The 21,961-nt window shown below is 54.2% G+C and overlaps 6 protein-coding genes across 6 annotated transcripts; 2 read left to right on the top strand and 4 right to left on the bottom strand.

Annotated features, from left to right (window-relative positions):
- Nucleotides 1-883: 883 nt before the first annotated feature.
- B0I36DRAFT_343852 (uncharacterized protein) lies at nt 884-3,602 on the top strand (the record flags this gene model as incomplete). The annotated part of the gene is made up of 4 exons (XM_046156201.1): nt 884-1,054; nt 1,239-1,493; nt 1,638-1,770; nt 2,422-3,602. The coding sequence occupies 4 exons, from the start codon at nt 884-886 to the stop codon at nt 3,600-3,602; spliced, it is 1,740 nt and encodes a 579-aa protein (XP_046018104.1).
- A 2,715-nt stretch (nt 3,603-6,317) lies between these two features.
- On the top strand, nt 6,318-9,282 carry B0I36DRAFT_4761 (P-loop containing nucleoside triphosphate hydrolase protein). Its single transcript, XM_046162932.1, has 2 exons — nt 6,318-6,377; nt 6,452-9,282. The coding sequence occupies exon 2, from the start codon at nt 6,476-6,478 to the stop codon at nt 9,248-9,250; it is 2,775 nt and encodes a 924-aa protein (XP_046018103.1). The 5' UTR covers nt 6,318-6,377; nt 6,452-6,475; the 3' UTR covers nt 9,251-9,282.
- Nucleotides 9,283-9,722: 440 nt separating this feature from the next.
- Nucleotides 9,723-11,509, bottom strand: B0I36DRAFT_390846 (heterokaryon incompatibility protein-domain-containing protein; the record flags this gene model as incomplete). Its single annotated transcript, XM_046161408.1, is given in 4 exon segments — nt 9,723-9,743; nt 9,859-9,888; nt 9,908-11,181; nt 11,254-11,509. 4 exon segments carry the CDS (start codon nt 11,507-11,509, stop codon nt 9,723-9,725), a joined length of 1,581 nt encoding a protein of 526 aa, XP_046018102.1.
- A 1,840-nt stretch (nt 11,510-13,349) lies between these two features.
- On the bottom strand, nt 13,350-14,694 carry B0I36DRAFT_390844 (uncharacterized protein). Its single transcript, XM_046161407.1, has 2 exons — nt 14,230-14,694; nt 13,350-14,182 (listed from the first exon to the last, which is right to left on the bottom strand). The coding sequence occupies exons 1-2, from the start codon at nt 14,669-14,671 to the stop codon at nt 13,443-13,445; spliced, it is 1,182 nt and encodes a 393-aa protein (XP_046018101.1). The 5' UTR covers nt 14,672-14,694; the 3' UTR covers nt 13,350-13,442.
- Nucleotides 14,695-16,083: 1,389 nt separating this feature from the next.
- Nucleotides 16,084-17,546, bottom strand: B0I36DRAFT_309815 (uncharacterized protein). The gene has a single exon (XM_046152181.1). The coding sequence runs from the start codon at nt 17,445-17,447 to the stop codon at nt 16,479-16,481; it is 969 nt and encodes a 322-aa protein (XP_046018100.1). The 5' UTR covers nt 17,448-17,546; the 3' UTR covers nt 16,084-16,478.
- Nucleotides 17,547-18,174: 628 nt separating this feature from the next.
- Nucleotides 18,175-19,628, bottom strand: B0I36DRAFT_280376 (uncharacterized protein; the record flags this gene model as incomplete). Its single annotated transcript, XM_046151472.1, has 4 exons — nt 19,022-19,628; nt 18,673-18,865; nt 18,434-18,553; nt 18,175-18,317 (listed from the first exon to the last, which is right to left on the bottom strand). Exons 1-4 carry the CDS (start codon nt 19,556-19,558, stop codon nt 18,175-18,177), a joined length of 993 nt encoding a protein of 330 aa, XP_046018099.1. The 5' UTR covers nt 19,559-19,628.
- Nucleotides 19,629-21,961: the final 2,333 nt, after the last annotated feature.

Below are 21,961 nucleotides of genomic sequence, written 5' to 3'. Positions count from 1 at the left end.
TCGACTGGTATATTTAAAAGATGGAAGGCTGGCAAGGACGCAGACCACCACAGCGATACCGTGTGCAGGTCAGTTCGTCGTTAGGCAGAATCCATGGGGTATCATTGTTGGTGCAGGAGGCCAACCAACAGAGGAGGCTGTGGCTGGATGCAGGTCTCTAACACGGCCAACACCCACAAACACCGTGATCTCGCCCTCCCACGCGCCGGCAAGGCAGCCTTCGCAACGCCCTGCCCTTCAAGCCTCGCCTCCTCATACATGTGAGGATTCATGGCTCCCACGGTTGCCTCCCAGCACTAAAGGGTCAGCATGTGCGTCCTGCCTGGAACACAGACCCGCCGATGAACTTGGGCCATCTGGATCATGCCCAGTGTTGTGCCATGTCTGGCGGCGGTACGTCTTGGTGAGGTTGTAGGAAGCTGGCTCTCCTGAGCTTGTTCCGCGCGTACATCGTCTGATACGCGTACGCATCAACGAATATCAGGTCAGACAGCATCAAAGGTTTGTTCTGCCTCCAATCTTGATCGCTCTCCCAAGCTGTCAGGCCAATCATACCTTCCGCAACCTCGGCCTGGTCGGACGGACTTGATCTCACGGGAACGCTGCATTGGATGCGTAAATAAGATTACGCGCCAAGTTAGCACGAAAGGGTTTATGATTCTGAAGGGACAGTGCTGACAAACAAGATCTCCAACATTTCGTCACCTCCTCGATGCGGGGTTCCGAACATCCTCATACATAAGCGTGTCTTGCCCACCAGCACGTCTGAGAAATCAGACCTCAGTTCTCCTCTCCGTAGAAATACGACTTTAATGCCTATCTGGGGCTCAAAAGGACACAAGAATTACTCCACACATCAAACTTCATTCACGGCAACGCAAACATGCCTCTGTACGAGATCTCCCATGTCACGCCTCTGAGCGACACCGAGAAAGACGAGCTGGCCCAAGCAATCACAAAAGTCCACACCAGCCGATTCACCACGCCAAGTCTTTTCGTCAACGTCAGGTTCATCGATGTGCAGAACGAGAGCTATTATGTGGGCGGCAAGCGAGTAAGTTGAAGTCCTGTCCATTACATGTGTGGGGACAAAGCCCGCAAGTCAAAACGGAAATGTGCATTTTGCGCAGTCCGTTATTAAATGAGAAAACGTTGCCTGAAGGCAATCTGGATTCTGCAATAGAGAGCTCCTGCGCGAGCCGATTGTCATGTGAAAATGTTGACATGCCACGCCCTAGCACGCGACGAACCGCATCAACGCCCTAGTCCGCACCGGTGGCGGCAGGACGAATGACAGCTTCAACGAACTCGCCCAGGAAGTCCATGCTGCATGGGACAAAGTTCTCGGTGGTGCCAGTCAAAATCTCAAAGGAGCCAACGGCGCCAACGGCGCCAGCACCAAAATCCCCCGCGGCGACGAGAGGGAGCTCAGAGCCGTTTTCATCCAGGGGGAAATTGTGGCTGGCGTCGAGGCTGGCTTCACGATACCAAGTGTACGTCCATCTCTGACATTCCCAAGATGAGATACATCATTTGCCATGCTTTTCATTATCATGAAGCGCTCGCTTTCCTGAGCTGCGTCTGGCCCCTGTCGTCCGGGGCATCACCTCCTTATTGACAATCACTTCTCCCAACAGGCCGGAGGAGACGTCGAATGGCTCAAGGGCAACCTGGGCCAGTTCAAAAACCTTGCGGCCGAGGGGCACCAGGACTTCATTGACCTGGTGGAAGAAGTACACGGCAGGCAGGACCTCAAGAACGTGCTGGCCGGTGGGCACTAAGCCCGCAGCACGCAGCTCGTGCTTGGGTGTCATGTGGTCATTTTCTTACGTTGGATGGCTTCTTCTGGCGTGTCATTCCTGTTTGAATTTGTGACTAGTGAAGTGCGTTTGCGTTTGGGTGAAGTTGTGAAAAATACTGGTGGTGGTGCACCGACTGGTCGCACATCTGTACGCTTGACTGGACGGGATGCACGCATTCAACGAGACTGCACTAGTTAGTTGGCATTGGGTCCTTTCCTTTCCAGAGTAATCGGCGCAATGTAGTCATGATTCGAATGAATAAGTTTATTCTCACCCGTGACCATTAAGAAGCTCTTATCTGTGTCGGCAATCCCCGGCCCCTGTCCCAGGACCACGGACAGCCGCCGGGACCGGAGGAGCCCCCGCACCTCTCCCCAACGGCGCCGTTCCTGCCGTCGATCCGTGGGAAAAGCCCCGCCCATGACAGTGCTGGTCCCCGGCGCTTTAAGTAAACCCGCTCCCGCCGCTGGTCAATAACACGTTACACCGGGACGGCACAGTCAGTTCTACCCAGTCTGTCGTCGCGACACTCTCTCGAGGCGGCTTGTTCTTGACATTTCAGCCATTCTTTGAGACACCTTCAGAAGCCGCATGAGCTGATCTCTGCATGTCAACCCAGCTTTGAAGTTCCCACAAGCACAAACACCCGGACACAACAAGGCCGCCAAGATGCCGTACTCTCCAACCATCGGCTCCGGCCTCGACACCCTGGACACGCCGTCCATGATAGTCGACCTCGACCTCATGGAGTCCAACATCCAGAAGCTCTTCTCCACGCTCCTCCCCACGGGCCGCAACATCCGCCCCCACTTGAAGACCACCAAGTCCGCCGCCCTGGCGCACAAGCTCGTCGCAGCCGGCGCAAAGGGCTGCTGCGTCGCCAAGGTCTCCGAGGCCGAGGCCATCACCGCCGCGGGGTTCGACGGCGGGGATCACGGGATCCTGATCACCTGCGAGATTGTCGGCCCCGTCAAGGTGCGCAGGCTCGTCGAGCTGTTCCGGAAGCACAGGACGATTAGGATCGTGGTGGACAGCGAGGCTGGGGCGTCAGCGATCAACGAGGCCCTAGAAAAGGAAGGGGCGGACATCAAGGAGCCGATCACCACGCTGATCGATCTTGATGTCGGGCTGCACCGGACCGGTGTTGATCCCGGGCAGCCGGCGCTCGATCTGGCGAGGCATATCGCGACGCTGCCGCATCTGCGGTTGATTGGAGTGCAAGGCTACGAGGGACACCTGCAGCACCTGCACGACAAGGAAGACCGCAAGCAGCAGTGCCTCGAGTCGATGCGGATTCTGACCTCGACCGCCGACCAACTACGCGAGGCCGGGTTTCAGATTGATGTCGTGACGACGGGCGGCACGGGCACGGCAGAGTTCTGTGCTTCAGTTCCGGGAGTCACCGAGCTGCAGCCCGGGTCGTTCATTTTCATGGACACAGACTACCGCAATGCCGTCGGCACATTCTACTCCAACAGCCTTACTCTCCTCTCTACAGTCGTCAGCAAACAGGCGTCCAACCAGGTCACCATCGACACCGGGTTGAAGTCGCTCACGACAGACAGCGGCTTGGCTGAGTGCAAGGACACCAGGTACAAGCATGCCAACCTGGGTGACGAGCACGGCTCGTTGACTTGGGAGGAGGACTCGGATGCTCCGGCTCTGAATGTGGGCGACCGGGTCGAGATGGTGCCAAGCCATATTGACCCGACCATCAATCTGCATGACGTCTATTACGCGCATCGCCAGGGAATCATTGAAGAGATTTGGTCTGTCGACTCGAGAGGAAAAGTACAATAGTCGGGCGACATAACTATTGGCAGGCAGAATCATATCAAATGCACTGCGCTGTGGAAGAGCGGGTCGGATCTCGTGACTGTGAAGAAATGTTGTGTTCAATGATGACGTATAGCCCCTGGGTCAGCAAGGCCGAACACGAGCAGTAGCTCAAAAAGGCGAACCGCGTGCTTTTATTAGTTCCGAACTCCTCTGTCAATGTTGACGGTAGTCTTCACCTTTGCGTCGTTTGGCGATGCAGACTTTGGTTACTTCGGCTCCGAATCAGCTGCATTATTGGACCCGGCATCGATAGGCGGTCGTGTCTCAGGGGATCTGGGGAGTATTCTTTCGGTTCGTAAGGATTTTCGGAAAAGTTGACGGGAAGCTCGCTGAAATGTGGCAAAGGTGGCTGCAGGGTGTCGAGAAGGGCCGACGAGTTCTGTGCCGGCTGTGATGGAGAAGGCAGATCAGGAATTTCGCTCATTTGGCTTTCACTCGTGTGACGTTGAAGCAATTGGTGAGGTGGCGAGTTCAGCTCCATTGGATCGTATGCATCATCTGAAGTCGTGCTGAGCGTCATGCTTCTCGACATGCTGCACAGACGAAGATTAGCAGAACGGAAAAAGGAGATTCTTGAGGAGCCCTGCCGTGTACTAACAGGTTGTGAAGGCTTTCGATCTCCAAAGCAAAGACTGTCGCTACCCTTTGCTTCAGCAGGTCGTGATTCATTTCAATGCCCGTTTGGATGTCAATGATGGCTTGAAAGCGAGAAGGATCGCGCGCTAGACTTGGTGAGACGGTCGGCTGGAAGGCCGAAATGCATTGTTGTAGATCTAGGCAGAGTGCGGATAGTTTGGGAGTGCTCTCTTGTCGGTGAGCCAGGCCAGAGGTGCCGAGGAAATGTTTTAACTCTGAAAGGGAAGTTGCCAGGGCCTCTAGTCGTGCAATGGTTGCTTCAAGCTTTCGTTGGTTGTCGTAATCACCAATGAGGTCAGAGAGTTGCTTGTTCGCGAGCCGACATGCACTGTTACACAGTTGGCAAGCTGTCGACAGGGACGCTTCCATGTTTCCGGCAGGCTTGAAGTGCCACCAGAAACGTGAATTTAGGGTTTCCTTGTCGTGATCGTCTTCGTCATGGCTGATTGCTGTCCCACGCCCAGCTTCATCTTTGGTTCCTTGTTGCAAGTGAGGTGATGGAGAGCCACTTGGTCCCCAGTTCTTCTTTCAAGGACATAGCGTGATGATAACAGCTGCATTCTCTGACATGTGGCTTAAAGAGCCTTGCAGCTTGCAACGTGACGACGCATTGCACAGTGTTGGTCCTGTCGATTGCTGGGACCCTGTCTCTGGAGATTCTCTCGCTGGGGAGTATGAGAGCTCCGACGGCAACCAATGGCAGTGACAAGCAGAGACACGTTGCGGGAAATCTGGCTCCGACTTCATAATGTTGGGTCGAGATCCTCTCCACCATCCCCACAGAGGAAAGCAACCATGCAGAAATGCGCCACGACGTCCAAATTCACGCGCGGCTCCAAGTCGGCTGCTATGCGGCAGGGCACTTGTGGTGTCACTTCCGCTCAGCTGCATGATCTGGCTGCTGAACACGCCGAGTGAAGCATCCGCAGCCGAAGGGTTTTCAGACGTAAGATCACTCGGGAACTACACTAGGCGCACTTGGCATGTCTTCCGCATCGACCTGCAGCTGGCGGGAGGAAAGCCTGTGTTAGTGGATGTTATCCGTTTCCCGATGAAGGCAGTGCCTCCGATGTCTGCCCACGGCGGCCCCATTTCAGACCCGTCGACTGTGCCAGGTTGAGCCACTCCATAGCACATGGAAATTTTATGAGCATGCTCACGTCTCAGGGACGACGGTTCCTGGTACCGGACATTACAGTCCGCATGCGATCGCGTGGACCGCCACGGAGATGCATGGACAAGGTATCGTGCAGTGACGTCGGTCGAGACCATTTGCGCGGGTCGGGCTGGCTAGCTTCGGCATGCGCGCTTCGAGTCTCGCGGAATTGATTCCAGCACGAAGAATGTTTGCGAGTGTGCCAGGCATAAATGCCGTCAGCACGCGTTTGTTTGCTGCGTTGGCCAAGTGTCACGGATCGCATTTGTGTTGTTGCACTGGAATGGGAGATGGTCTTTGTTCCCACGACTGACCAGAGCACACCCTACCTTTTGTCACTTTCCAAATATTTCAGCGTGGGAAGACACCATGGGCATCCTCGCATTCACGACACCGGCCTCCAGGTTTTCGCAGCGGCTGCCAGCAGCTCTGCAATCGCTTCAGCCACCGAGCTGGACTGCGTCGCTGGCCACGTAGTGGTGGCGCATTCACTCGTTTAGGTGTTTAGACACTTGGCACAGCCCATGAACCAGACAGCGACATCAAGCCCAGCCAGGCGGCTGTAGGGTCGCAGGCGGGCGGTGACTGGCAATCGAGGGCCACGTCAGGCTGCCGTGCATTAGGTAAGCGCTAGCAGGCAGGCGCGATCAGGAAGGGGCGGCAAAGGGGCCAGATTGCGGGGCTGCCGCACCTTGAAACCATCCCAAGCAGCTATCTCAGTTGCGTCAGACGGACACGGAAAGGTTCGGGGCTCTTCTCTCCATCAACAGCACACTCCACCCCCGAGACAGATCTGTGAGAAAGCTGGGCTTCTCTCTTAATTCGCCTCTCGCAACCTGGCAGTGCCTTCCAAACGCAACCTTACCACCCGTTCGCTCGAAGGACTCCAACTGAAATCGACATCTGGTAACATCGCCAGGCCCCTCCACCCAGCTGAGCTCCCGGTAAGAGCGATGCCAGCCCCTGAGAAGCAAACGGCTGCTATCACCATACTGACACAGGTCTTGCACACCGACAGGACACGACACACAGTCCATTAGCCATGGACGCCCGAAACGCGCTGTTCACCAGGAGCAATAAGGGCCAGAGTCCAGCTCCGGCCGGCCTCCCCGCGCGCCCTGTCAGGCGAGAGCCCGACCAACAACCACAGGGCGGCAACTACTCCCTCCCTCGACCACCCCAGCCCCAAGATCCCTATCGACCGTCTCCAGCACCTCAGCGGCAGCAAGCCCCTCCCAGCCAATGGCAAGAACCCCCCCAGGGCAACTATTCCCAGCAGCCTTACCAGCCTCAGCAGAGCAACAACTCTCAGTATCGTGACAGTCCGCAGTTCGATAATTACAACCCGCAGAATCCTGGTCGGTCTCCTATGCCGCCTACGCAGCGTCCCAGCCAGCAGAACTTTTCGAACGAGAAGAGACCCGCGCAACCGATGCCTTACCAGGCGTCTGGCGCCAGTGCCAAGCGCGCGCTTGTCGACAAGGTCGGAGATCCGGAGTGGCTATATGCAAACAAGAGCGCTGTTCCCCACCACCTCTTTCCTGGAGCTGCGAATGGTCCGGCTGGTCACCAGTATAAATCCGGGGAGGGAGAATACTATCTTTGGATCCTCGACAAATCCCGAGTTCTCACAGCCAAGCCGAAAGACACCTTTGATGCGGGTGACCCCGCCTTTACAGTCAATAAGTTTCAGAGACCTTGGCTTGACTTCCCCGAATTCGCACCGAAAGGAGAGATGTGTGAGGTGCAACCTTACGACGGTCCCCGCCCGGCACTTGGAAGGTTGACGATCACCATAGACTTTGCATCTCCTACAGCACGAAAGGGAGGGACGCCAGAGTCATCAGTGATGTACATGCAGAATGAACTCAGCGACTCTCTGATGCGGAAGACAATTGGTGACTTCTACGCACCTGGACAAGGAGGTCTTCTGCTGTATGGCATGAATGACAAGAAGGACCCCAAGCTCAAGTTCGAGGTCGACTCCATACAATTCCTTGACCCATACACTGGGAATTTAGAAGCACCAATCACGAACGACGATGAGCGAGGCATCCTCACAGAAAGTACTGAGCTCGTCTTCAATAAGGCTTCAAGTTCGCCGATCAATGTTCAACTCGACCATCGCGCACCGGCAAAGAACGCCATCATCCGGCCTGATTTCAAGTTCGCTGATATGGGGATTGGCGGCCTGGACGAAGAGTTCAGTACGATATTCCGACGTGCCTTTGCGTCTCGCGTCTTCCCCCCAGGATTGGTACAGCAGATGGGTATCTCCCACGTCAAAGGACTCCTGTTGTATGGGCCTCCTGGCACAGGCAAAACCCTTATTGCTCGGCAAATTGGAAAGATGCTCAATGCCAAACCACCAAAGATTATCAACGGCCCCGAGATCTTGAACAAATATGTCGGTCAGTCTGAGGAGAATGTTCGCAAGGTCTTCAAGGATGCCGAGGATGAATACAAGGAGAAGGGTGACGCCAGCGATCTGCACATTATCATTTTCGATGAGCTGGATGCTGTGTGCAAGCAGCGTGGCAGCACTGGCGGCGGTACTGGAGTTGGCGACAGTATTGTGAACCAGCTTTTGACCAAGCTCGACGGCGTGGACTCACTCAACAACATTCTCCTTATCGGTATGACCAACCGAAAGGACATGATAGATGAGGCTCTGCTGCGACCAGGACGTCTCGAAGTCCATATGGAGATTTCGTTGCCTGACGAGAACGGACGCATCCAGATCTTGAACATCCACACTGCCAAGGTTCGGGCAATGAACAAGTTAGGGGATGATGTCGACATCAATGAGCTTGGCAAAATGACAAAGAACTTCTCCGGCGCTGAGCTGAATGGTCTGGTCAAGGCGGCTCTGTCATATGCCTTCACACGCCACACGAAGATCGGTGACGTCACGGGTGTCGAGGGCCGGCCTGAGGATGTCATGTTGACACGAGATGATTTCATGAGGGCTCTTGAAGACGTAAAGCCTGCCTATGGTGTCTCTGAAGAAGAGCTAGAGAGCTCGGCTCCTAACGGCATCGTGCACTACAGCCCACACATCCGCACCATTCTTTCGAACGGGATGAACTTTGTCGAGCAACTGCGGGCTGAGCAGAACGCCCCTCTCCTGTCTGTACTGATCCATGGTGCACGGGGTGCAGGCAAGACGGCACTGGCTGCTGAAATCGGACTCAAGTCCAAGTTTCCTTTTGTGAAGCTCGTGAGACCTATAGACGTTGGTTCGAACGAGAGCGCAAAACTCGAATATCTGCGGCGGGTGTTCGCGGATGCCTACAAGTCGACGTTGAGCATGGTCATCCTTGATCGTATCGAAGCCATCATCGACTGGAACCCGATCGGTCAGCGATTCTCCAATGCTGTTGTGCAGTATATCAGCGCTTTGCTGCAGACGAGCCCGCCGAAAGGTCGTCGGCTGCTGATCGTTGCAACCACCAGTCGGCGCAACATGCTTGATATGCATGAGTCACTCGAGTTCGACCGCGAAATTACGGTCCCAACCATCCAGAACCTCCGAGAACTGCACCAGCTACTGACAGCGACGGAAAAGCTCGAAGAACAAGACATCACTGAGACCCTTAATGAACTACGGGAAAACAGAGGAGATGAAGAAGTTGGTGTTGGTGTCAAAGCCATCTTCTCCGCGTTGGAGACTGCCATGGTCAGGAAAGATCTTCCTCTGGCGTCCTGCCTCGCCTCTGAGCTCAGCGAGATCATTGACCAGAGAAACCCCAAGCGAGTATATGACCAGAGGGTGCCGAGACAGAATCGCATGGACATTGACCGCGATGTTATGTAGATCAAGTAGAGTCAAACTTCAATATTCGTAGCAATGATGTAAGGGCTGTTTTATTGCAAACCCTCAGTCAATGCTACAAAGCAGGAGAGGATCAGTGTAGCTACAGTCCCCCTCCTCTAACCTGCCAACCCAGCCAAATAAATCGACTCGACGGTAACCCACCGTCTTGCACACGACTGTGAGAACTTCCTCGTTTGCAACGACAACCTTGAGCCTATCCGTCAAATCGCGAAGTAGCAGGCCTTTCTTGCGCCAGTTTTTCAGCTCATCACGCAGATGATGCGGCCGAGGTAGGTTATGGTGAGCCTCGCCAAGTGAGCACCAGAACTCATCGTCATGGTTGACCACAACGCCAATTGCGATTGTGATGCACTTGAAATAGCACCTTGCAGGAAGGTAGATGCATGCTGTGGCGATCGGCCATGTGTTACCACGTTCCATGTAGTAATCATATGGATGAAGCTTGATTCCATCAGGGATCATGAGGGAGAAACTACACGAGTTCTGATAGATCCCTTTGACGCGCTGTATGGTCCGAGAAGTCTCCAATGCGAACTCGTCTGAGTGAAAGTCGATGAGAACAGTTCGTGGGTTTGCGATATTCTTACCCAGATAAGGGGTCTTCCGTGGAAGCCTGCCTGGAGTCATGTGGATTACCAGCGCCCAGGTATTTTCTGGATCGTACTTATCCGGACTAAGTCCAAGCCGCTTCTGGTCAATGGGACGTGTCCGCAGGAACATCTTGGCTTCGACAAACTTGTTGTAGTAGTCCCTTGGTACAAGAATGGGCGTGTACCAAGCTCGAGACCATGTGTCTGTTGCAGTTGCCTGCATATCGATCTGCTGTGGTCTCGACAGGTCATCGGCTCCTTGATTTCGTAGAGCAATTGTGTCGAGTCGATGGCCGATCTCGTATTTTTCTCGCAGGGTACCTTTCGTGTTCAAGTCGAGGCACAATAGATACTCTTCGCTCTCATGGCGAAGGCACCAGTAGGTCCAAACTACCGCATTTGCACCGTCCCAGGTCCACTTCTCATCCTTCGTGACTATTTTCTTCGCGATCGTGACTTTCATGCCACGCGCATGGCTGAGACTTGGTGGCTCGAAGTTGGCGAGGCTGCTGGTGTGCATGTAGATGTTTCTGAAGTCGATGACGCGTGTCCGGTTGCCACTAAGACCTGCCCACTGCGGGACGCTTGCCTGGATATTGCGATGGAACGAATGCGGTGTGAGTGCGAACGTGGAATGCAGGTCTCGATAGTCCTTTTCGCAAAGGAACAAGCTGTAGTCCTCCGTCTGCAGGAAAATGAGCTCCTGGAGACGCGTCATTGCCGTCAGGCCTTCGCCGTACAAGAGCGGCATCGTGATGTCAAAGATGCCTAACAGACAGTACGCGATGTCCTCCACTTTCGTCGTGTAGCGATTTGATGCCCAAGACATCTTCAGTGCCGCGGGAAGCATCCTGAGTATCTGCGTACCACCCAGCAAGGCACTGACTTCAATCCCTGTGACCTTGGCAATATGCTCTTTGAGGCTCTTCCGTGTTCCGATTTCGGTCCATCCTTTGTTGTAGAACACAACTTGTCGTGGTGCAATTAGCTCTTGTAACGTCCATCCCCGAGTGAACCATGTGCTCCGTGAAAACTCCTGCAGGAAGTCGTGAGCATCCCGAGCCCGGTTTCCTGATCCGCTGGCGCTTGTCCACTGCCATCGTGGGGCGATCTCGGTCACAGGGTCTCCGTCAAGCTCCCAGGCAGAATAAGTGAAGTTGACCTCGTAGAACGACCACCTCGGCTCTTTTCGCCGAGCTTCTGCTGCGCCCAGCCAAACGGGGTTCGGCTCTAGAGCGAGCGGATTCAGCAACTCTACATCTATGAGATAAGCGTAGCAGACGTCCGCGCTTTGGTACCACTTGTACATGGAGTTGATTGCTAAGGGACCATGTCAGAGAGAAAACCACAGTTTGCCCCAGTGTGTTCGCAATTTCGGGTTATGAGACTCACCTTCAGAAAGCTCCACGCCATCTGTTTTGTTGATGCAACACGAATCGATCCACGCCCAGTCGTAGCCATCGTTGCTGGCTTGTTGGCAGGTGTAAAACACCTTGCCGTATCCTTTCTTTTTCTCGGCTGTCTTGTCGATGATGTCTTGGTACAAGACTTCCTCCTCGCCCCAAACATGTGAGAGAATTGTGTAAGGAGGAACTTCTGTGACCTCCCACTCCTCGAATGTTATGGTCGTGGTGTTGAGCAGGCGCATCTCCCTGATGCCGCTAGGGCTCGTGCTGTTGCGTGTTGCTTACCGCTAGCTTCACCGGCCTTAATTGAACAGTCTGTCGATGATAGTGCAGGGAAATCTTGCTTGGATGGCCTGGAAGATGGCAGATAGAATGGCAGCCTGCGAAGGCGTCTTGCGTGGACAATGTGGCAGTGAAGTCGTGCTCAACCAACCAACAACCCAGCACAGCCCCTGAGTATCTTCAATGATCATGCATGGGTGTGGTAACACCCGCCCGGACCGTGCCACCACCACTCTACTGCACTCGGTTGCAGGCAACATGGCGCAGCCAGACAGGGTTGTTCTTTGTTGGTTGGCGCGCGCCGTATCACCCAATCACGCACGACCAGGTGAACTTGGTTCAGGGGTCCGGCGGCTACGTGCATGCACGCTGATGCAACGGCGTCCAACATGCTGTGGATACCGGTGCAGGCCTCGAGACGGCACGAGATCCGTGCATTATGAGCTGAAATGTGAGGCGAAGTGTCAGCATGGTGGCGGTTTTCGCTGGGAGCATCAACGGCTGCTTCCGACCAATACGGCAAGTGTCTACGCCGTCGAAAGATACGACACGAATATCGAATCTCTCACGCATCTTGATATTATGCCTTGAATCTACCCAGTTATGGTTATATCTCATTTAATAGGTTGCATAATCTGCTCTTTTGTTGTTGGGACAGGCCAATCTCAACTGACAATTCTGCTAGGCATTTAGCAGAATCAAAAATTCTCATAATATGGAGGCTGTGCATTTGCCTGTCAGTCAAGACTTTTGATCTTGAAACTTCGGGAGATGTCAATGAAGCAGTGGCGTGATTAATTACGGAAACAGCTCTCCACTGCTGTTCAAACAATGGCCGAACGGCCTTTTTAACTCACCAAAACCTTTAGACCTTCTCATAGAACCGGTCAAATTTCCCCCGAAGGCAAGTAGTGGGCCGCGAAGTACATAAAGCGGAGTCTTCCCGACTGCGCAGAGTCTCAGCCAGAGCTTTACTAGAGCTTTTCAGTTTAGGAATGTACGAATGGGACGGCAAGGTTGACAACTGGATCCCCAGATGAACGGTTCATTCAACATAAGAAATCCATGTTTCGGAGAGCTCGCTACTTCCCGCTATGCCTCGTAGCGAAAAGAGCTTTTTGGAAATTCATTTAACTCCTAGTGTGCCCAATATTTCAAATTAATGCGCGCCATGGTCTGCTGATAGCTGTGAAGAACTGTTGCTGAATAGAGCTTTCTCCATCTCCAAATGTCTCGACTCTTCCAGTCTCTTTATTAGTCATGTGGGCATGGCCATTTTGGGTGCTAGTCTGAAAGGAAAGTAAAGTACAATATAGGAGTCTCTCGTCAGTATGAGCTGGACAGTAGTAGCGTAAGTGACACCAGCTTTTCGCCGTCCTTGCAGCACATAGAGACTGAGATCTTAGACTATAGCCGAAAGAACGAGCGCCTTTGTTGAAAGTCCCGAACACCCGATTTTAGATCTGAAAACAATCAGACCAGCACTGGCCCAGTGAGAGTATACCAATGTTGGTGAAACCACCTAGACATTCGTCTGTGCACGCCACTTTCTTAACCAGATTATCTCCTGAGGACCTCCCCTTGGTTAAGTTTGTCCGCGCGGCTTTGGCAGGCTTTAGCCCAGGACCTTCATATATACTCCAAAAGCTAAGCCAGTATGGGAAGGAACAAAGTTTACACAAGAAGGTACTAAGGATCAAGATAGATAGACAGGTCTGACTCTTGTCCTTAAAGTCATGGCAGCTGCTACACGATCAAGTATGCTTCCGATTTGTGTCATTTTTGTCCTTGAATCATTACGTCAAATATTCAAACCCTCAGCAACCTAGGGATAGTTTTCGTATAGGAACCGCCAACACGAGAGTGTCACTTCCCCTTCGTTCTGACAGGAAATCATCGCTGACTGCGTGGCGGGCGATCATACGCCAACGTATCGTAAAAATTGCCGGCACCCAGCTCGATGGGCCGGCTCTGTGTATGCAGCTCTGACGGGTCCATGATGCTCGATAATTCACTGTAGTACCCAGCCCCGTTCCCATGACCCTGCCATACCATGACCTGCGGCTGTTTCTTAAGTGCTGTATCCCCACCCTCGCCGCCACGGTATAACTCCTTCTCGATGCTAGGATCGGACGCGCCGAGCATCGCTGAAGACGGCGAAGAAGAGGCAAGACCGCCACCTTGTGAGCGCTGCCGGCGCCGCCAGAGGGCGAATATGCCCAAGCCAAGTAGGATCGCGATCAACGCAACGGCGATGCCAATGCCTGCTTGTGCGGCTGGGGACAATCCGGTGTTAGGGCTTCCATTATTTGTCTGCCCAGCGGCCTCCGTTGGGGAGAGCGGGTTGCTGCCGCCGTGACCCGAGATTGTGTCTGTAGTGAGTGGAGATGCATATCCCGGCATGTCTGAGCTGTGGCGGACGACTTGGAACAATGGTGCCCAGACGCCATATGTTGATTTAGTTGTCTCTTTAGGGCTTTGTCCGACTATGAAAGGAAACGCAGCCGTTCCTGTAGTCATCGAGCTTCTGGCTTGGCAGCTGACCGTCGTCAGAACGCCACCCGTGGCTAATTGGAGGCAGGTTTGGAAGCCGTAGGCTGAGGTCATGAAATACGTGGGTTCTTGGGTGGCGACTGTCAGTTATGTAATGCCGTATGTGTTTTGATGCGTTTGTGCTCACCTCCACTGAGGACCTCCGGGCAACAGCCCATAGCTGTCTCCCCGGCTGTGAGCGGAAACTGGAACTTGTTGTTATTATTGATGCCGTACGTGGACTCTGCAGCAGACGTGTAGCCACTAGGACATGCCAGGCCCGGCGAGTATATCCCCCATCCGTTCAGCCCTTCACTGGTCTTTGGTAAGCCTTGTGTTGTCGGCGGCCAACATGCCTGGTCGTCCGTATTGATGCCCTTGTCGACGCATATCTGTCCCTGCCAACCGACATTACAGGTGTCGCATGCGGCGTATATCTGCGTGCAGGATGCAGGTGGCGACCATGCTGTCTCGGTCAAAGGCCCTAGAACGAGTCGAGTTACGGCATCTGGCGCTCGTGATGGACTCGGCGCCGGTGTTGTCTTGGTAACTGGGTCCGGTGGTGATGTTGGCGAAACTGCAGCGGACATTGTAGATCGAGCGAGCAGCGATGAATATCTAGAGGCAAGTATTCGGGTCACTCTGTTGATTGGTCAGGCGGGCTGAGTCAACAGGCGAGGGAGACGACGGCCTTGGGATCCGCAGGTGGATAGATCAGCGTTAAGAGGAACTGTGCTTGAACCTGTTATCGAAGAAGTGTGTTCACTCGACGTGATTTAATTAGGGCTGCAGGGTCCAAGGACCCCTGCGATGGAACCTCAGCAATAGTGGCTGCACGGAACCTCAGTAATCCCAGCATCTGCATTAAGGCTGTGACCTTAGCCTCAGGGGAGTATGCTTGGATAAATTCTTCAGTGTCTGGCCCCTTTCTTCCCGGTCTCTTGCTGATTTGAACCCTCGCGAATCGGAACCACCCGAGATGTTCGTCTCCCGGCTAGATAGCGTACGCACTGTCCTAGGCCTGAGCAGGGGAGCCTGGTCTGTCAGCAGAAGCAGGGGTTCCTGGCCTGGCTAGCCGACAAGATGGATTGTCAGCTCGGAAACGCAGGATCATGATTGGGTCATACGAGTGTTATCGTGTAATGCAATCCATCCGCCATGCGCATAAAGTTGGTCTGACGGCGACTGGAGACCCTTTCATGGTTAAAGATAGTACGATGGGGCGAAGTCTGCTCAGGGCTCGAACACTGCAAGCCCAGGGAAACATTTTCACTGTGCGTGGGGTCGGCTTCACCATCCAGGCCTGTTGTGGAGGAAATATCGCGCGTCATCCTGTCTTCGAACCAGGTGCATAGTATTCCATCAGCTTTTTACACCCCTCCCTTATCAAATCACCGTTGGCTACAGAGACTTATCTTCGTGCTTCAAATTCACCCAGAACGGTTCCGTGAAATATGGCTTTGTGCCTAATCTTTGTCAAGTGTGTCCATCAACATGCACTGTCCCTCGCTAACGCAAAGACGTGAAGTGACATTTGTTCTTTCCTATCGTGAAGCCAACGTGACTGACTGGTTGACCCTCAAGTCAGTCGGACCAGATGGTCCGGATGGTCCGAGTTTAGGGGTCCACAGCCAAGATACGGGCCGTCCCGCAGACTATCCCTCATATGCCCAGGCTGCTCAGCGAGTACCAACGAGCTGAATCCTTGGATCAATATTTGCCACGAAGCTTCTCAAGATTGCTGATTCTCATGATCCGGATGTGAGGTTTCAAAAATGCCCAGATGCCGTTGGACGCCTTTGAGGTGCAGGGGTCAAGTAGGCGCACTGCCATTGGCTAACCCCCTCACTCACACAACTAGACAGACCCCGAACTTATTCACATGACAACGGATTCCGGAGTTCTGCAGCATTTTCTCGTCGCCGGGCCATGTACACGAGAATCACGTGCCCATCCGTGTAAGGCTTTATAATACGCTGCGCTTCGCGATGCCCGGAGCTCGGGTTCACCTGTCCTATTGCAATCGCGCCAACTATAGAGAATCCTGCTCCCCAGACCTCGCGATTCATACTTATCTCTGAATATGCTCCACGCAGGGCCTTCCACTTTGTGACCCTGTATTGACGGGCTCAGTCGCGGCTACGTCAAGGGAGCGTCAGCAACCAGAATCAAGAATCTCTTCTTGCGCAGAAGGCGAAGGTCACTAGTAGTCTCCTCTCTGCTTATTCCCAGCCATAAGCCCACAAGCTAGTCACTTTAACAAGCTTGGGGGTCACAAAAGACTAGTACAAATTAGATGACCCAATACCATGAGGTTCAGCTTATGATTTGACAGCTATACGATGTTAGCTTCCGCCAGTATTGACGACTCCAGATGTCATACCACCACCGATGGGTTTACTCCGAGACCGTCTTCTTGATCTCTGCACCCAGAGGCGACCATCGACCATTCTCGGCATCCATCCTCATATGGTCCCTCACGTCAGCCGGTAGCTGGGGGAAGACCGCCGCCTTCTCCACCCACGCCTCTTCCTCCACGGTGCTCGTCCTGCCCATGGCGCCGTTGCGATACGGGTACCGGCCGTACCGCTCGAGGATCGGGTAATGCACGTCAACCAGCCACGCGAGCCAGAACCAACCCTCGACCACACCCATGGGCCCCTTGGGCAGGCCGCTGCCGCCACCAGCAGAAGCCGCGCTGGCGATGATCTTGGGGAACCCGTACAAGTCCCAACGCTTGTCCGGCTCGTCGCGGTGCGGATCACGCACGCCGAAGCGCTGTTCCACCAGCACACGCGCCTCCTCTGTGAAGGCGAGGCACTCCTTGGCCGTGCTCTCGTTGTGCGCGAGGACGGCGTTGAAGGACAGCCGCGCGGCGATGAAGTAGTCAAACGATGCCGCGCCGACCGCCGCCTCCCAGCGCGTCCAGGACGTAGGCCGCAGCTCCGTCGGCAGCGCTGGGTCTTCGTGGAGATAGCGGAACAGGCGGAGCGCGTAGACGGCGAAATATGCGTCCGTGTATCGCGAGTCGAGACCGTGGCACAGGCGGCGGGGTGCCTGGTCCAGGAGGAGGATGAAGCCCAGGGACTGGGCCAGGAAGCTGGCGTCCTCTGGAGGTGGCAGGTAGCGCTGGAAGTCAAAGTCCTCCGCCTTGTCCACTCCCAGCTCGCTCAGTGCCTTGAGGGCGGCCCAGGCCGAGTCTTTGAGGCTCTCCCACGTCTCAGCACCCCCACTGGCGCCGCCGAACATGCCTGCGATCACATCGCTGAAATCTATCGGCTCGGTTGTGCTGTAGGGAATCGAGGAGTCAACCATGCCTTGGAAGAGCTCGGCCGTGAGCACGGAGCGGAGGTCTGTTGTTGCCATGGCGGTGGTTTGTTGCAACCACTGCGACTTGAAATATCAGTGTCCGCGAGGAGGCCGGGCGATGGGTCTTCAAGGCTTTAAGATGACCGTCCGTCGCGGTCTGCCTGCGGCAGAAGAGAGAAGCATTCACGGCGCCCAAGAACGATGCCAAGCGACTCCTCAGTAGTCACCGCGATCCTTGTTATTGAGTGGAGCCCACTTGACCGGAATGGACTATCAAGCGCACTGCTGACAAATTCTAGTCCTTACGAGGTCACGGTTGCCCAGGCAGCCTTCGTGATAGCAAGAAGAGATAACAAGAGCCTGTTGGGGATAACGTTTAGAGAGTGGCAGATCGCCGACGTTGTACACCAGCATCATGTAAACACCAAAAGTGGGGGGCAGCATATTCACGATGCTCTGTTCACAGGAGAACTGTGTTCGAAACACTAATCTTTGTGCAGAAAAACGACCAGTTTGCCTGCTACTCGAACACTAGACGCTTTCTTCCAAGGCTCTACATCATGCGTGTTGAATCGCTTACTCCCCTTACCTGTTCCTAGTGGGAACTGACATTTTCTTGAATATAACTCTACTTACCGGACACGACCCCCGACGGCTCGCTGCTGTTCTTTCTTCAGCAGCAAGGCTAAAACCCTGCATGACCAACTGAGAGGAACAGCTAGCCTGGAGGCTCCCTTGACGTGTCTTCTGATCAATGCATCCCTCATCAGACTAGCGGATACGCTCAGTACGCAAACTTCTCGCCGACCAAGTCCTCGCTAAGGCGCCATAGCCGCTCCGCCTCAATAGCGTTGTTGGCCCAAGGCAAGACCTCGTCGCGGTCCTGCTGCGCCACAGCGCATGTGGTAAAGTGCTGCCCGTTGAACGCTGGTCGCCAAGGGCAGTGGGAAAACACCGTCTCTGTCAGCATTGGAAACGAATGAAGCCAAAAAGTAGGTGGGTGGGCCTGGGCCTGGGCCGGGAGAAGGGTACACCAAACTTACGTCGGATATCGTCGCTGAAGGAGACAAGGACGTGGGTCGCTATGACGGTCTCCTCGTCGCGGAAGGGGATATTCAGGTTTGGTATGGAGGCCGGGGTGCCGAGTCTCTCATCGGCGGCGCCTGGTGTCGGGTCCCAGTCAGAATATTCATCCAATCCCACAACGATGACTCACGTGTTCATGGTAGAATTGAGGAGGGAAACGTTAAAAATCATAGTGGCTGAGAGGGACCGCACTTACGTAGTGAGGGGAGGGCATCACCGTTCTCCGAAAGGTCGAGATGCCGGATCAGGTTGCTCATATACGCGCCCGGGCACAGGGAAAAGGCCTGTAGGCCTCTGCTGCCGAGCTTGGTTGCGAGGGACAGCGCAAAGAGGTTGTTGCCGGTCTTGGACTGACCGTAGGCAGACCACTTGTCGTAAACCTTGCCGTCCTGGTTGTATTATCGCGGAGATAATGTCAGCACGCTTTTATTTGGTTGCTGTACTTGACGGGATGGTATAGGACTCCGCGCGATTGGGATTGCGTGACGATGCCGTTGCTCGGCATGTTACACAAACAGGGGACATGCTGGCGATGACTTTCTCACCTGGAAACCAATATCTCCCCACCGAATGGGACTCAGCCTGTGCCCGTTGCTGCTTACAACCACGACCCGCGGCGACTTTGCATTCAGAACCTTTGGCATGACCGAGTTGGCAAAGACAAAGTGGCCAAGGTGGTTGACGCCAAACTGCGACTCGAAACCGTCTGCCGTCTTGCTGTACGGCGGCGCCATGATGCCCGCGTTGAGGACAAGGACGTCAATATGAGATATGTCATCTGACATGATCTCGCGTGCCGCGGTGCGGACGCTGGTCAGCGAGCCAAGGTCCATGGCGACCATCTTGGTCTTGACAGCTGGGTTGGCTTGGGCCACAGCCTGGGCGGTGGCCTCGATGGACGCAATGGTCCGGCCGGTGAGAATCATGAAAGCTGGCGAAGCCCGGGCAACGGCAGCGGCGTACAAGGCACCGATGCCGCCAGGGGAAGCGCCGGTGATGAGGATCGTCTTGCCCTTGATGTTGTCGGCGAGCTCGGCCACGAGATCGGATCCCTTGGTTGTGTGGTTGTATCTTGGTGCCATGTTTGCGATGATTGGGAGTTGGTAGTGGATGAAAGAATAGCACCGGAAGTCAAGTCAGCGTCTGGCTCTAGTTGATCACGAGATTATTTTGTACATTTGCAAGATCTCGCCTCTTCGACGAAATAAGTGCTTCTATATATATTCACTTGGTGAAACGTGAGGCTCGTATGGTTCACGATCGCGAGTACTGGTGTTTCAACACTCGGAGCTCGATTGCTCCGGAATTGGTAAGCACTGTTCGGAACTTGCCAAACAGAGAACCACGGTGTGAACGAGCCAAAACGTGACGGACATGCTGCATGGCCACCGCCCGCCATTGCTTTAGAGATTGCCGACACGACGATTTGGGTCGGACGACTGGGGAGCTGCAGTGCATAGCCTTTTCCCACGCCCGGTCCATTTGTCCGTCGCCGCGGTCGAATCGAAGGGGATTACTACAATATGACGGCCAGCACTGCGTGCGTCTTTTCTTCTAGAGCTATCAACCTTGCAAAATCCCCAGTACTCATGTACCGGAGTCAACTCGGCAGCAATCAGATAGGCTTTAGGACAAACGCCGACAAAGGGATGCAGGGCAGCATCGGTGTTATATGGCAATTTCCGTCCAGGGCAGGGGTGTTGCCAGCCGTGGCGGGGCCACCTCGTATGGAATAGTCCACTAGACATGGAGGAAGCTGGAGGCAGGTATAACGAGAGCGCAGGCTGGACACAGCGAATGAGAAGTCCCACAGAACGAGTTAACCGCTGGCGGTCTAGCATTACGTCATTGGACTGTTTCCAAACAGGAAGTTATGGAAAGCTCATGGAAAGCCTGCTTATTTCGTTCAAATTCCAGGTATGACTTCTAACTACTGGTCATAGGCATTGCCCCGAATGGCAAGCTCTGAAGAGAACCACCCACTTAGGAAGAGCTCAAGAACGATAATATCTACGTTACCTTTACGCCTTTTACCGTCCGGCTCTTCTGTGAGTTTCCTTTCGTTTTGGCCCATCGGAATACGAAGTAAATCGAGGATAACCCCGAGCCATTCTTCAATGGTGATAGCGGTTCGTGGCACGAGATCGCACATCTCCCTCTAATAGAGGCCAAGGCCTCGTCTATCGAAGCATCTTGCTGCGAGCTCAACGAAGTCGAGCCTAGCTAAGTATTGTTCCACCACGAGTTTTGCAGTAATAATGGCGAGTGGGTCAGGCGTGGCGACCTCGGCGGGAGTAGCTGCAAGACGTGGAGATTGAGTGCCTGCTCCAATGTTGTGGACAAAATCGACTGGTCTGGAAATACGGCCGCAAGCTAATGGTTACTGCGTCGCCTCGTAACGACTTTGTGACGTTAAAGGATTACATGGGTGGCGAGTTTAGTGCTTCCAAACCTGGTTTCCTCATAATGCTTACTACTCAATACTTATCACAGCTGTCCATTCCTGGCTTGTGAGTATTCTCGACGACATTACACGTGCGCAAGTAACTTCATTGAGGCGATGATGCGGTGAAGCCAAGATCTGTTCTGTGTAGTGGCCCGCGGTGCTGCGGCTACTCTGGGCGGGCCTGGGCCGAGATGCGGCGCCGTCTCCGATCGGAAGAGGCAGGGACGTCCCGACCAAGTTCGGGGTCGCCTCGTGCGAGAGACCAATCAGAGCAGGGGAGTGGCTGTTTCCAGCAGCCAATGAAGGGAGGGGCATGACATATCTTGCCGCCATCACACTGTGCAGCGACACGCAAAGTCCGTGAGCCTGGTTGACTAGGCCACAACTTGCAGTATTTTCCCAAGTTGCTAGAACACGGGGATATTATGGATGGCCTTGTTGAGGCGGCGTAGGGGCACGCTTCTTCAGAGATTGTGATGAAAGCCTGCAAAGCCAAAGATTCCATTGCTTGTATACGTCAGAGAAAGCCTATCCGCCATGGGACGCTTGTAGAGTGAATCTGCTGGATTCTGACATGGAACGAGGCCCTCCTTCTAGCAGAAGCGTGCATTCATGCGGCCCGTCCCATCGCACTGCCATGGTGTCAATACCAAGTCTCCACGGTCACTATAATTCCTGTCACATTTTGCTGAAACCAGACAGTGCAGCAGATACTGTGCCGGTCCCGCACTATGGGGGTACACATTCGTATGAGCCCGGCTCGGGCACTACAACCGCCCGACGTCGACTTCATCTTTGCAGCTCACTCAAGGACAGAAATTGACTTCCTCTCTGCAGCACACTCACTCGTCACTGAGGACAGAAATGAACCTTCCCATTCTTCGGCACCTGGTTACAAGACAAGTCAGCCGTGTGTACTTGACTAGACCCCAGCCTCATACACTGTCCCGCACCGCCCTCGACAATCATCCTTCTACTGCATTGGGTTGCAGCTCCCCATCACGTGCAGCACCAACCCTCAAGGATACTTATCCTCGCC

The sequence above is a fragment of the Microdochium trichocladiopsis genome (genome assembly GCF_020744255.1).
Source record: "Microdochium trichocladiopsis strain MPI-CAGE-CH-0230 chromosome Unknown B0I36scaffold_1, whole genome shotgun sequence".
Lineage (NCBI taxonomy): Eukaryota > Fungi > Ascomycota > Sordariomycetes > Xylariales > Microdochiaceae > Microdochium > Microdochium trichocladiopsis.
Note: the sequence above shows the minus strand (reverse complement) of the source record. Positions and strands in the feature narration are given on the sequence as shown.

Bases quoted from the DNA above. Each gene is read 5' to 3' on its own strand.
- B0I36DRAFT_4761 (XM_046162932.1), top strand. From the start codon at position 6,476: ATGGACGCCCGAAACGCGCTGTTCACCAGGAGCAATAAGGGCCAGAGT.
- B0I36DRAFT_390844 (XM_046161407.1), bottom strand. From the start codon at position 14,671: ATGTCCGCTGCAGTTTCGCCAACATCACCACCGGACCCAGTTACCAAG. The intron at 14,183-14,229 runs GTGAGCACAAAC...CATAACTGACAG, and splicing joins CCCGGAGGTCCTCAGTGGAG to TCGCCACCCAAGAACCCACG.
- B0I36DRAFT_309815 (XM_046152181.1), bottom strand. From the start codon at position 17,447: ATGGCAACAACAGACCTCCGCTCCGTGCTCACGGCCGAGCTCTTCCAA.